Source organism: Leptodactylus fuscus, chromosome 1, assembly GCF_031893055.1.
Source record: "Leptodactylus fuscus isolate aLepFus1 chromosome 1, aLepFus1.hap2, whole genome shotgun sequence".
NCBI lineage: Eukaryota > Metazoa > Chordata > Amphibia > Anura > Leptodactylidae > Leptodactylus > Leptodactylus fuscus.
In genome coordinates, this window is record NC_134265.1 from 58,169,867 (window position 1) to 58,182,441 (window position 12,575).

The 12,575-nt window shown below is 43.7% G+C and overlaps 1 protein-coding gene across 3 annotated transcripts in view; it reads left to right on the top strand.

Moving 5' to 3' along the window:
- ATG10 (autophagy related 10) overlaps window positions 1-12,575 on the top strand; it is a 104,460-nt gene that overhangs the window by 60,274 nt on the left and 31,611 nt on the right. For all 3 annotated transcript variants that reach the window (XM_075271350.1, XM_075271361.1, XM_075271342.1), the window contains exon 4: window positions 2,952-3,090. In XM_075271350.1, the coding sequence (XP_075127451.1) occupies window positions 2,952-3,090 (139 nt within the window). The remainder of the gene's footprint in view (window positions 1-2,951; window positions 3,091-12,575) is intronic.

A 12,575-nucleotide genomic window follows, 5' to 3' on the forward strand; every position in this document is an offset into this window, starting at 1 on the left:
GCAATAGTGCCCCGATAAAATAGTAAAACTAACTCTCAATCCCTTTCCTACAATGAACATAGCTGAGGATTCTGGATTCTTTTGGAATGAGGTCTGAATGTTGGGACCTGGATTCTGCTTAAAAATCAACACCAAATCTGCCTCCATTATTTTCAAGGGGAGGTAGAGATTGACGCAGGACACAAAAATAAGCATCCTGCTTGATCTTGCCGTGGATTTTGCAACTGATTCAGTCTCAGAATGTGAGGCCCGGTTCACATCTGTGTTCACAGAGTCTGCTTGGGGACCCCCTGAATGGAAACCTATACGCATTAAAAAGTGGTGTCCTTCAGAAAACCTGTACTCCATAGACTATAATGGGGTCCATGTGGTTTCCGCACAAAACATGCGGAGAGAAAAGTGCTGCTTGCAGGACTTTTCACTTTGGATGTTTGTGCAGAAACCACACGGACCCCATTATAGTTTATGGGGTCTGCGGGTTTCCCAGGTAATCCCAAGTGGACTCCCTGAACAGAAACCCAAACGCAAATTTGAATAGGGCTTTACATACGCTTCAGGGCATGTACATGAAAGCTTGATGATGTTACTGCATTGCACCAACTTATACCATTGGCTTCCTGCTCTGCACTGTATTCAGCTGTATACATGTCCTAAGGTTACAGATAAAGTTTAAAATGGCGCTCGCTCAACCATACCCCTGTTCAGGGTACGAGGGGTCACTTTTAAAAGTGCTCTGCTAAGCCCTACTATCCATAAAAATGATCAGCACGTTGCCAAAGCACAGGATTTCTTTGATGAAGGTCCATAGGTTTTAGATCTGGATTTGCATCCATACTAGTGGTAGAAGCTAATACCTTATGTCACGAGAAGGTAAATTAATATAATATGAGAGATCTATCAGGAATAAATACAGTTGTATGCAGGGTGTGCACTGACTATGTCATCAGTAGTTCTGTTCCCAGGTCCTTCTGCGGGCGTTGAGTTAAATCCGTTGGCTGTTCCTTGCGTCGGCTTCCAATGATATCTGCTTGTAACCTGCAGAGCGAAATGACTGTATTAATGATGGGTTTGGGATAGAGGGTCAGCAGCAGATTCTTCTTTATTATTGCAGTTTACACTTTATTGCTGTGCACACGTGTCAAAGAGCCACCGGTCCATAGACCATCATGGCATATCGCTACAGCTTATACAATTACTGTGTACTATACAATAAGTTACTTATACATACCTTAGCTATACGTTATAATGTAATTTGGTCTAAATATATGATGGTACAATAAATTAATGACTGTAAATATCTCATTTACTATATCGCACTCATTATAAAGGAGAAATGACGTACAAGGGGGAAATATCAGAAAATGAGTGGAGAATCAGTGGTAATAGTCATAGCAACCAAAAGGATGTATCCAGAATTTGAAGGTTAGAAATGAGTTGGTTGATACCGGAACATTCTAATTTTTATCTTTCAGTGACCTCTCTTGTCCTTAAGGGAGCGCTAAATATAGAAAATATACAAAAAATACCATCCGTTCCTCTCTTTAATCTTCAGAAATATGCACTGAAACATCTCTAAAAGACCTCATCTTTCAGAAAAACTCAGATAGAAGCATTATAGGAAGGACAAAAACAAAACCAGTGTAAAAATACATCTATCATCATCTTTTCAGATCCAGTCGTAGATCCACCAGAGCAATAACAAAAGGGGACATGACTTTGTGCATGGAGGACGTGTAACCCCTGCAGTCTTCTCTATATACAGTAGTAATACATGTAAGGAAAGGTGGTTTTATCCCTTTATTTGATCACGTATGCCCCAACCATACTGGGGATGGGGAAGGTGGGGAGTATTAAGATAGGCTTTTCTTATACCAGTCTTTAATCCACCAGAGGCGCCGGACTCTTAATAATTGTGGCACGCTTCGGGAAATCTTGTGCATCAGAACTGAACACTACGCCCATTTTTTTGGCAGGAATTAGAGTGAATTTGACTTCCAGGGCCTCCCTGGACCTCCTTCATCCTCTCCCAGTGCCATCCATTTCTGATAAAAATTGGTAAAGGTGTTGCAGAAAGAAGAAAGTGTCACCAAAAAGGGCTGTGCGCCAAAGATGCTCCTTAGTTACTCTAGTTTTTTGGCATAGAGGAAATAGTAAATTCCCCCAATGTATGCAAATTGGAAAGTGTGGTCACCTGCTCCTTATAAAGAATACCAGCCAAATATATGGATACAGTTTAGGTATATTAATGGCTAGTAATGGATTTGCCATGGTGGAAATCTAGTCTCACCATTTTTTTTAGCAACACTGTACAATGTGTAGATTATTAATAATTAACTATTATTATGTTTTGTTTTTTTATTGATAATTCATTTACTAATTAATTATTTCTACACCATAGAAAAAAAAAAATCAGTTAAATTGGAGTTTAAGATAATGTTCACATTTGCATTGTAGTTTCCATTAGTTTCCATTTCAATCAAAAAATCCCATATGAGAAAGTCCTATGTCCTACTTTTTTAGCCGGCAGATTGCAGACACCTAATGAAACCCCAACAGACCCCATTATAATCAATGGTGTCCATCAGGATCTGTTTGTGTCCATCATATGATTCATCCCTGATGCTGATTTTAGCTTTTCTATTCTTATGGAGATTCCTAATGGAAATGTGATCATAGCCAAAGGCAGGGTTCACATCTGTGTTGCAATATCTGTTGGAGACACAAAACCGTAGAAAAGTCCTGCATGGAGGACATTATTCTCCACCGCTTTCAGTTTTAAAATGGCAGATGCCTGGTGGACCCCATTATAGTCAATGGGGTCCGCCAGTCTTGGCAGACCCGAATGTCTAGGAGCCCAACTCTAGTGTAAACCTAGTTTACTGTAAAATGGTAGAGAAATTCTCTGAATGCTCAAAATATTGTTATTCGTTTTTGTTAATTTATTTTTCCAGGGGAACCATGAAAAAGAAGATGACCATTGTGTCCTACCAGAAGGAGCTCTGCAGTCTGAAGTCATTCTCTATGAATATCATGTTCTGTATTCCATCAGCTATCAGGCACCGGTCCTGTACTTTAGAGCAAGCTTCTTAGGTAAGATATCTGCACCACTACCAGTAGTACCATGAGCCAGTAGGGCACCATTCACTGGAGCTTTACCAGCTTGAAGATCATTCCATCATTGGTTGCTTAAAGGCAAATTTTTGCAACTAAAGAATATGCATTGTATAATTAAAAATAATGTCATTTTCCTATATACCTTCTATATTAATTCATCACATTAATTATGCATCATATTAACCTACATGTAAACTAACAGCTGGTGTAATATTTTTCTGACGGGTAATGAAGGAATTACCATTAACCTAAGGACAGTCCCTCATTAGTATCATCATTGTGACTTGACATCTTCACTGTTACCCCAGGTAGGCAGCACCAGCTATATTCATATGGCAGAGCTCACCTTTAAGATGTTTTCATTATTGTTTAATTACAAAACGTAATAGAAAAAAGAAGGGAAAACTTATCCCAGATGTCACTAATCCACATTACTCGATCTACTGTATTATCCATAGATTGTGTGTCTGTGCTACTTATGTCTTTTACTATAGACAGGGGTGTAACTACCGGGGTAGCAGTGGTAGTGGCTGCCACAAGGCGTGGGACATTAGGGGGCCCAGCGGTAGCCACTACTGCTTCAGATTTTTTTTTAATAGGCCGTTACTGGTGGAATAACTCCAGCAGGTAATGGGCCCTATTTACTTACCAATCCTTGCTCCTGCTCACAGCCACCGGTGCTTCCCCTTTCTGTGGAGGCTGTGAGCAGGAGCAGGGGATAAGTAAGTGAGGCCCTGGGCCCATAAACCCCACAGCACTGCTATCATTATACTCGAGGTCTTTTGAGACACACGAGTATAATGATTGGAGGGCCAGGAGAGGTGAGGGAACATAAAAAACACTGATACTTACCTCTCTTGGCTCTAGAAGGCTTCATGTCTAATTGGTGATGTCCCAGACATCACGTGGGCCGGGGCTTGCATCATGCATCATGACGCAAACCTCTGCTCACATAACGTCTCGTACATCATTGAAGATGGCTACCATCTGCAGGGAGTGCACCAGAGCCAAGGAGAGGTAAGTGTTTATATGTTTGTATACTTAGGAGCCTCCAATTATTATATTCTGGTTTCTGAAAAGACTCCAGAGTGTTATAATTGTTCTTGGGTGTCCACAATGGGGCATAATACTGTGTGCAGTTGCCACCATGGGGCTGCTATTGAAACCCCCATGATTATATATTTATTGCCTATACTAACACAGGACATAAATTAAAAATTCCTGGCCAACCCTTTTTATGTAAAATCCTGAGACTTTAGTCAAACGTCCATAAAATCCATCTTCACAAGACACAAATTCATTGCTTACGTTTCAGGCTTATGGTGGTCTTTAACCTTTCCCAACATCTGCCATAATAATAGTCGGGAGAACATAAATATGGTATAACATCGTATACAGTGGAGACTTGGCAGTAATGCCTACAACTCTGATCGTGGACAGTGAGATCACAACAGGCGCCCAGTGGTATCCATGATAGTCAGGAGCTATATGAAGGGTCCAAAGCCTGTTATAAGAATGTAACTACTGAGGATTGCCAGTGACAAGCCTCAATAGGTACACTATGAATCTCCCATAGACTTCCCCTAGGTTCAAGCCTCCAAGGGGGAGGGTAATAATACAGTGAAAATCAAAATTAACCCCCTTTTTTACTTAGTTCTTAAATAAAATTACCAAACATAAAAATTTGATACCTCTGCATCTCAAAATGCCAGAACTTCAAACATATAAAAGAGTTTTTCCCATATGGTGAATGTCGTAGGAGGGAAAAAATCAAAATGGCCGAACTGCTGTTTTTTTCCCTGCTTTGGCTCCCAAAAAAATTTAATAAAAAAGCAATCAAAACATCAGACATTTACCTAAAATGGGTAATTAATTCATCAAAATTAAACCGTATAACAGTTAACTTTTAATAAATAAATATTAGAAAGGGTGTAGACCTTAGGGCTAATATACACAGAATACTAAAATTCTGTAAAGGATGCAAATAAATAAGATAGAAGGCATGGGTGAGAATTGATAAAGATGACTCTAATCCAAGGCAAAGAGCGCAGTGTAGGAAATTGCCATAGTCGACAGGACAAGTTTACCCTAAAATGCCCTGGGCTGTGTGTACTAACATGATATAAATAAATGTACATCGTATATAACCCCATAAATAAAAATATAAAAAGTTACAGGTGAACATGGAAACTCCAACAAAAAAGTTTTTTTCCAAAGTTTTGAATTTTTTTATGATGTTAAACTATAACCCAACCTAAACTGTATAAATATGGTATAGCGGTAATCGTGCTGACCTGCAGAATTTAGGTAAGGCCCGGGTCTCATCTGCATTCAGTATTCACATCACAGTATTCACATCTTTCTTTCATTCTTTTTCCACCCCCTTCGGCATTATTTTCTAACTTCCCAGTACATTGTAAGGAATATTAAATGCTATCCTTATGGGTTAGAATTTCTCCTGAAAAAATGGCTTCCATTGATGGTTCTGTCATTGGAAAAATAAAAAATATTATGGCTTTTGAAAGGCCTGGAATAAAAAATGAGAGAATTCTGATGGAGGTAATTTGGTAAAATGCATGTTACCGTCTCCCTAAGAGTTTTTCTAATTCAGGTTAAACCCATCACCTGTTTTCAAGCAGCCCTGAGCGATATCACACTAATAATTTCCCCAGTACGTGCCATTAAGAAGCAGCTTGCTTTCAATGACAGCGCAGGTCATGATCACTATTCAGATTACCTCTGTTGGCATTTTAATGCTATAGTTACTGTTCTTTTCAAAGTCTTAACTCTCCGCTGGCAGGAGGAGCGAAAGACAACACAAAAGATGACCGTCATTTAGATGAGAGCTCATGGAGGCACAGAGAGTTCTTATGGAAATAAATATATCTCACTCTTTGCATTAAAGTATGACTGTGCTGTATATTATAATGATATGATAAATATTTAAGGGGTCTTATAGTGTAGAGTAGGGATCAGCAACTTTTTATGTACGGTGTGCCGAAATTTTAAAAAAAAGTTGAAGGGGTGTTCCCAACAGGCTTGTTCACCAACCTGCTTGCTATATGCTCTGTTCACTTCTTGGTTTTCTCAGTACATTGGTGGGCAGGGTTTCACTTGCTGTCTCCCAGACAAAGCCAGCTCTGCTATCTCTCTTCATATCAGTACATGTTTGCAGTCAGTAATGAGGGATGGGTGTAAATAAATTAGCACAGTATCACTACAAGATACACAATATGAACCTGATGTAGCAGAGCTGGATTTGATAGGTGATGAGAATCCCAAATTTACGTGCTACAGGAACAAGAGACAGCTTACAATAAACTCTGTTTTAGGTCTGTGTTACATAAAGAGGTAACATACTCCCTGTCTCAGCCCTTATCAGCAAAATTTAATCAGCAGACTGATATCTGGGAGATAAACAGCTCAGAAATACAAGCTGTTCTGAGTCCTGAGCACTCAGCTTCTCCTGAGAGCAGGGATCACTTGTCCTGGGCAAAGAGATAAGATCATCCCCAGGTCCGTGGTTATGGAAAAGCAGTGTAAACAATGAAGTGAATAAACAAACAAACAAAGCAGTTTTGATGAAGCAATGTATTTAGGAAAAGTCTTAAATTCACATAAACTATAGATAGGATCCTTGAGATGGGACAACCCCTTTAAAGATGAAGCAGTCAGTGTGCCATGCAATATCCGTAAGGAAGTTGACCCCCTACATGAAAATTGTATAATTCACACTGTAACCAATGAACTGGTTGTTTAAACTTCCATTTCAATGCAATCCTCGTCCATGACCTTTTTAGTGCAAAGATGATTCTTCGCTGGTAAATAGGATTTTTGACTGAGGATAATACTTAGAGTGATCTTCAATAAGCCACCTTTTGTGGGTGCAGAGCATACCACTTTTTTTTTTTATTGTATACCCCTATACAAATCTAGCCACCCATGTTGAACTGAACAAACGCCTACTTTAGTATGTTCAGTATGTTCATATAATACGTTACTTTTGCATCTGCTCCATGTTACAAAAACGTATTAAACAGGTAATTATTGCCGTCTGACTAGGTTAGCTCACCGCCGGGACACTAGGACGCCATGTATCATGTTTTTTCCCTTATTGCTTCTTCGCCTCCAATTCTGTCTACATACGAGAGAGAGGGGTTACCTGGAGCAGCAGCGTTTTAAATATAAGAGCCCTGTGCCAAGAAAATATGTCTGAAATGCCAATCTCAGCTCAGGTGCCAGAGAGTATGGACTCTTGGTGTAGAATAACCACATGTAGATGGTTTGCTCTCCATTGACGTCTGGGACAAAAACCAGTCCGTTTTTGTGATCGTATTCTATCCACATGTTTGTTTGGAAGTGAGGGGTATATACCATGGCATAACTATAGACAGCAGTGTACAGCATGGACCTGGGTGAAGGGGGAGGAATTGCCACCAGCAGCCGCGGTAATGTAGGAATACATACTGGTGAGAAGTTTTTAGAACGCCCTGCACTACTCCCACTAGCTATCCCGGTCCCTGCCTCACGGGTGTGGGTCGGCTGTACTCAGGCTAAGCCTGACCCCGACAGCTCCTCTCTCACTGATTCCGTAGGCCTAGAGGGAAGTGGGAGAAGGAATGCCCTATAAGACCTCTAGGGACTGGAGACTAAAGGGGGTCACCCCTAACGAACAAGTGAAGCTGCTACTGACAGGGACTGACAAGGGTGTGCGCTGACTAACAACACAAGCAGCACACAGGAAAAATGTGGGAAAGGATTCCCCCAAACCAATATGGGAAGGAACCTTACACTAGGAAACAAACACAGGGAAACTGAGTAGAAATCAAAGGATAAGGCAATTCACTCACACAGTCAATTATACACAGAGGGAGGATTGGTGAACACAGAAGGGAAAACACACAAACCAACTCGTTAACCCAAACCTCCCAAAAAACCAACCACGGAACTTCCTCTATCCCAGAACACCACCTACTCCTCCTGCTAAGGCCTAGCTCTGTAAAAGCGACACTCAGCACAGAACCATGGGAGGCATGGGTTTAAATACAGAGTAGAGACCACTCCTCCCAGGTGAAAATGGGAGGACAGACTAATCAACCAGGAAATAAAGCTGCCTACCAGCAGTGCGCGCGTGCAAGTCAGAAGGTGTGCACCAATACCCACGACAGGACAACCCCGCAGCGCCAGGATGCCACCCCAGACACTGCGCAGCCAAAAACTCCCCAGGTAAGAAAAATAGAAAGTAAAGAACCTAAATACTCCTAACAGGATCCTCCCCTCAAGGAGAAGACTCCGGATTCTCTAGGAGCATCCTTCTTCGGGAACTCCTTGTGGAATTTCTCCACGAGTCTGGGGGCTGACATATCCGACTCCAGGACCCAAGAATTATCCTCAGGACCGTATCCCTTCCATGCCACCAGATACCGTAGCTTCCCCCGAACATATTTGCTATCCAGAACTCGGGATATCTCATACTCCCCGGACTCAGAAACTGGTGGAACCTTAACTGGAGACGTTCCCTTCTTGGCCTTCTTTAACAAGGAGACATGGAAGACCCGGTTTATCTTCCACCTTTTAGGTAGTTGCAGCTGCGCCGCCACTTCATTTACCATCTTGATGATCTTAAAAGGACCCACAAACCTGGGACCCAGCTTCTTGCTAGGAACCTTCAACCTGATATTCTTGGTGGACAACCAAACCATCTCACCAGGGAAGAACTGCAACTCTCCTCTCTTCCGATCCGCCTGGACCTTAGCCTGGTGCGACGCCCGCACCAGATTCTCTCGGATACGGGACCATACCCCTTGCAGCTTTTTAGAAAATTGCTCCTCCTCCGGAACTGGGGAAGAAATGGAAGAAAATACTCCGAATACAGGATGTCTACCACCGGAGCAAAAAAAAGGTGTGGTACCTGTGGCATTGGAATCATGGTTGTTTAGGGAAAATTCTGCCAGGGGGAGAAAGGCAGCCCAATTATTCTGGTTCTCTCGAACAAAACACCTCAAAAACTGTTCCACATCCTGATTCTTCCTCTCTGTTTGTCCGTTAGACTCTGGGTGAAACCCGGAGGAAAACGACAGTGTAACTCCCAACCTGCTGCAAAAAGCCCGCCAGAATTTAGACACAAATTGCGGTCCCCTGTCCGAAACGATCTCCTCAGGAAGACCATGCAACCTTACAATTTCTTTAATAAACGCTTCTGATAGTGTCTTGGCACATGGCAGCCTGGAAAACGGGATCAAATGGCACATTTTCGTGAAGCGGTCAACGACTACCCAAATGACCGTGAAACCCTTAGACACCGGAAGGCCCGTGATGAAATCCATAGACAGATGAGTCCAAGGTGCCTTAGGAGGTTCCAATGGATGTAGAAGACCGTGGGGACGGGTATGCGACGCCTTGGCTCTTGCACAGACCGAACAATTTTGAACAAACTGCAAGACATCCCTACTCCACCCTGGCCACCAAAAATTCCTAGACACCAATCTCATGGTCTCTGAAACCCCCGGGTGACCAGCAAGAACCGACTCATGACACTCCCTCAGGAGACTTTGTCGGAGAGTAGTTGGGACAAAAAGCTTGTTTCTAGGTATCTTGGAAGGTGCAGTGTGTTGCGCTTCGATCAAGGGCTTCTCCAATTTCGCGCCCAATACTGCTACCACCACTCCATCCCCAAGGATAGTGGCAGGCATCTCTCGTTCCTCCTCAGTCGACATATACCGGGATAAAGCATCAGCCTTAACATTCTTTGAACCCGGCACATAAGTCACGTTAAAATGGAACCGCGCAAAAAATAGAGCCCATCTGGCCTGCCGTGCATTTAATCTCTTCGCCGACCCAAGATAAATCAAATTCTTGTGGTCAGTAAATACCTGGACTGGCCTTCTGGCCCCCTCCAGGAAATGACGCCAATGTTCGAACGCTAGTTTTATTGCTAGTAGTTCCCTATCTCCGATGTCATAATTCCGTTCAGAGGCAGAGAATTTCTTAGAAAAGAAGGCACAGGGATGCGTACCCTCCTCGAACTCCTGAGAAAGTACTGCTCCCACCCCCACCGAGGAGGCATCCACCTCCACTCGGAAGGCCAACCTCTCATCCGGCTGTCTCAAAATGGGAGCGGACGAGAATCGCTTCTTCAGTTCTTCAAACGCAGCTAGCACCTCTGGCGACCACTTAGCACAGTCAGCCCCCTTCTTAGTCAAGTCCGAGATAGGTTTCACAACCTCAGAAAATCCCTTGATAAACTGGCGATAATAGTTGGAGAACCCCAAGAACCGTTGGACCGCCTTTAGGTTCTCGGGTCGCGGCCACTCCAAGACTGCCCTGACCTTCTCAGGGTCCATCTCGAACCCCTTGTCCGATAGGATATAGCCAAGGAAACATAATTTATTGACCGCGAACACACATTTCTCCAGCTTAGCACTTAATTGGTTAACCCTCAGGAGATCTAAAACATCTCTCACTCTCTCCCAATGAGTCTCCAAATCCGGGGTGTAAATGAGTATATCGTCCAGATAGACCACAACCCCCCTCCCTATGACGGCACTTAGTACATCATTAATAAAATTCTGAAAAAACGCAGGCGCATTGGTTAGACCGAAAGGCATCACAAGATTCTCAAAGTGTCCTAGGGGTGTGTTAAACGCTGTTTTCCACTCATCCCCCTTCTTGATTCTCAGCAAGTTATACGCCCCACGTAAATCTATTTTACTAAACCAGCGGGCTCCCGTAATCTGGCTGAATAGATCCGAGATCAACGGAATGGGATAGGGATTCCGCACCGTGATTTTGTTAATCTCCCTAAAATCCAAACAAGGGCGCAACCCTCCATCTTTCTTCTTTACAAAGAAAAACCCCACTGCTACTGGGGACTTAGATGGGCGAATATGCCCCACGTCTAGACTCCCCTCAATATACTCTTTGAGCGTCTCCCTCTCCGGAATAGTGAGATTGTACAACCTTGTCTTGGGTAACACTGCATTTGGTATAAATTTAATCGAGCAATCATAGGTGCGATGTGGTGGTAATGTCTTGGCTGCCCTTTCCTCAAAGACCTCCCTGAACTCACATATTTCTTGAGGCAAATTGTCTATAGACAAAGACATAACGGATATGGGCAGACATCGACCATTACACCCCTGCCCCCAAGAAACTACTGACTCGGTCTCCCAGTTGATAATAGGGTTATGCTGCTTCAGCCAGGGCCACCCCAAAACTACTTGTGCTGGTAACTTAGACAACAAGAACAAGTCAATCTCTTCCCTGTGGCCACCCACAATAAACTCCAAACCCTCCACCTGTTTGGAGATGACAGCTTGCTGTAGAGGGGTCTTATCAATAGCCCACACCGGTATCTGAGACTCCAAGACCAAAGGACTCACCCTTAATTGCTCACAAAACTCTGAGTCAATAAGGTTGACTGCCGAACCACAATCAACCAAAATCCGGCACTTCTGCCCATTTACCCATCCTTCAAGGGTCAACCCGGCAGTCTGAGTACAGGAAATATGCACACCTCCCTCCTTAGTAGGTTTTCTCCCTTTACCCTCAATAGACCTGGGGTTATTACTCTCCTTGGCGAACCATTCTCTGGAGGGGCATACCCTTGCTACATGTCCCATCCCTCCACACACAAAACAGCGTACTGTGCGGGACCCTTCACTCTTGGGTCTAGCACTTCGCACAGTGGCCCCAATCTGCATGGGTTGGTCCCCCGGGTCCTCTCTAAAAACAGAGAATTGAGGAGGGCTAAGCCCCCCAGGACTCTTGTCTCCACGCTCCCGGAGGCGCCGTCCAACTCTAATTGCCAGCTGCATGGCCTCATCTAGATCTCCCGGAACAGGGTGAGAAACTAGATGGTCTTTAACCTGTTCTGAGAGCCCTGTCTCAAACTGACTAAGTAGAGCGGGGTCATTCCAGTGTACTTCTGCTGCCCACCTACGAAACTCTGTGCAATATTTCTCTATAGCGTGATCCCCTTGCACCACACGTCGTAGGTTATACTCAGCCGTGCGTACCCTGTCTGGGTCGTCATACAGTAACCCCATTGTGGAGAAAAACGCCTCTACTGTTAGTAAGCAAGCTGAGTCGGCTGGTAACGAATGTGCCCAGATGAGGGGATCATCTCTCAATAAAGTAATAATAATCCCAACTCTCTGTACCTCAGAACCGGAGGAAAACGGCCGTAGCCGGAAATACAAAAGACAGTCCTTTTGAAATCGGAAAAAATCTGACCTCTTACCTCGGAAGGGTTCAGGTAAGCTGACTTTTGGCTCCAGAGGCCGACCCACAGGGGCGCTACTCACCTGCCTCTGTATGCCCTCCACCTGAGAGGCTGTGTGTTGAGCCAACTGCTGTACTTGAGATACGCCAGAAGCTTGGATGGCATCCATTCGTAGCTTGATCCCCTCCATCTCAGTGGAAATCTGCTGCACCGCCTGGTACAACTGTTTCAGGTCCGT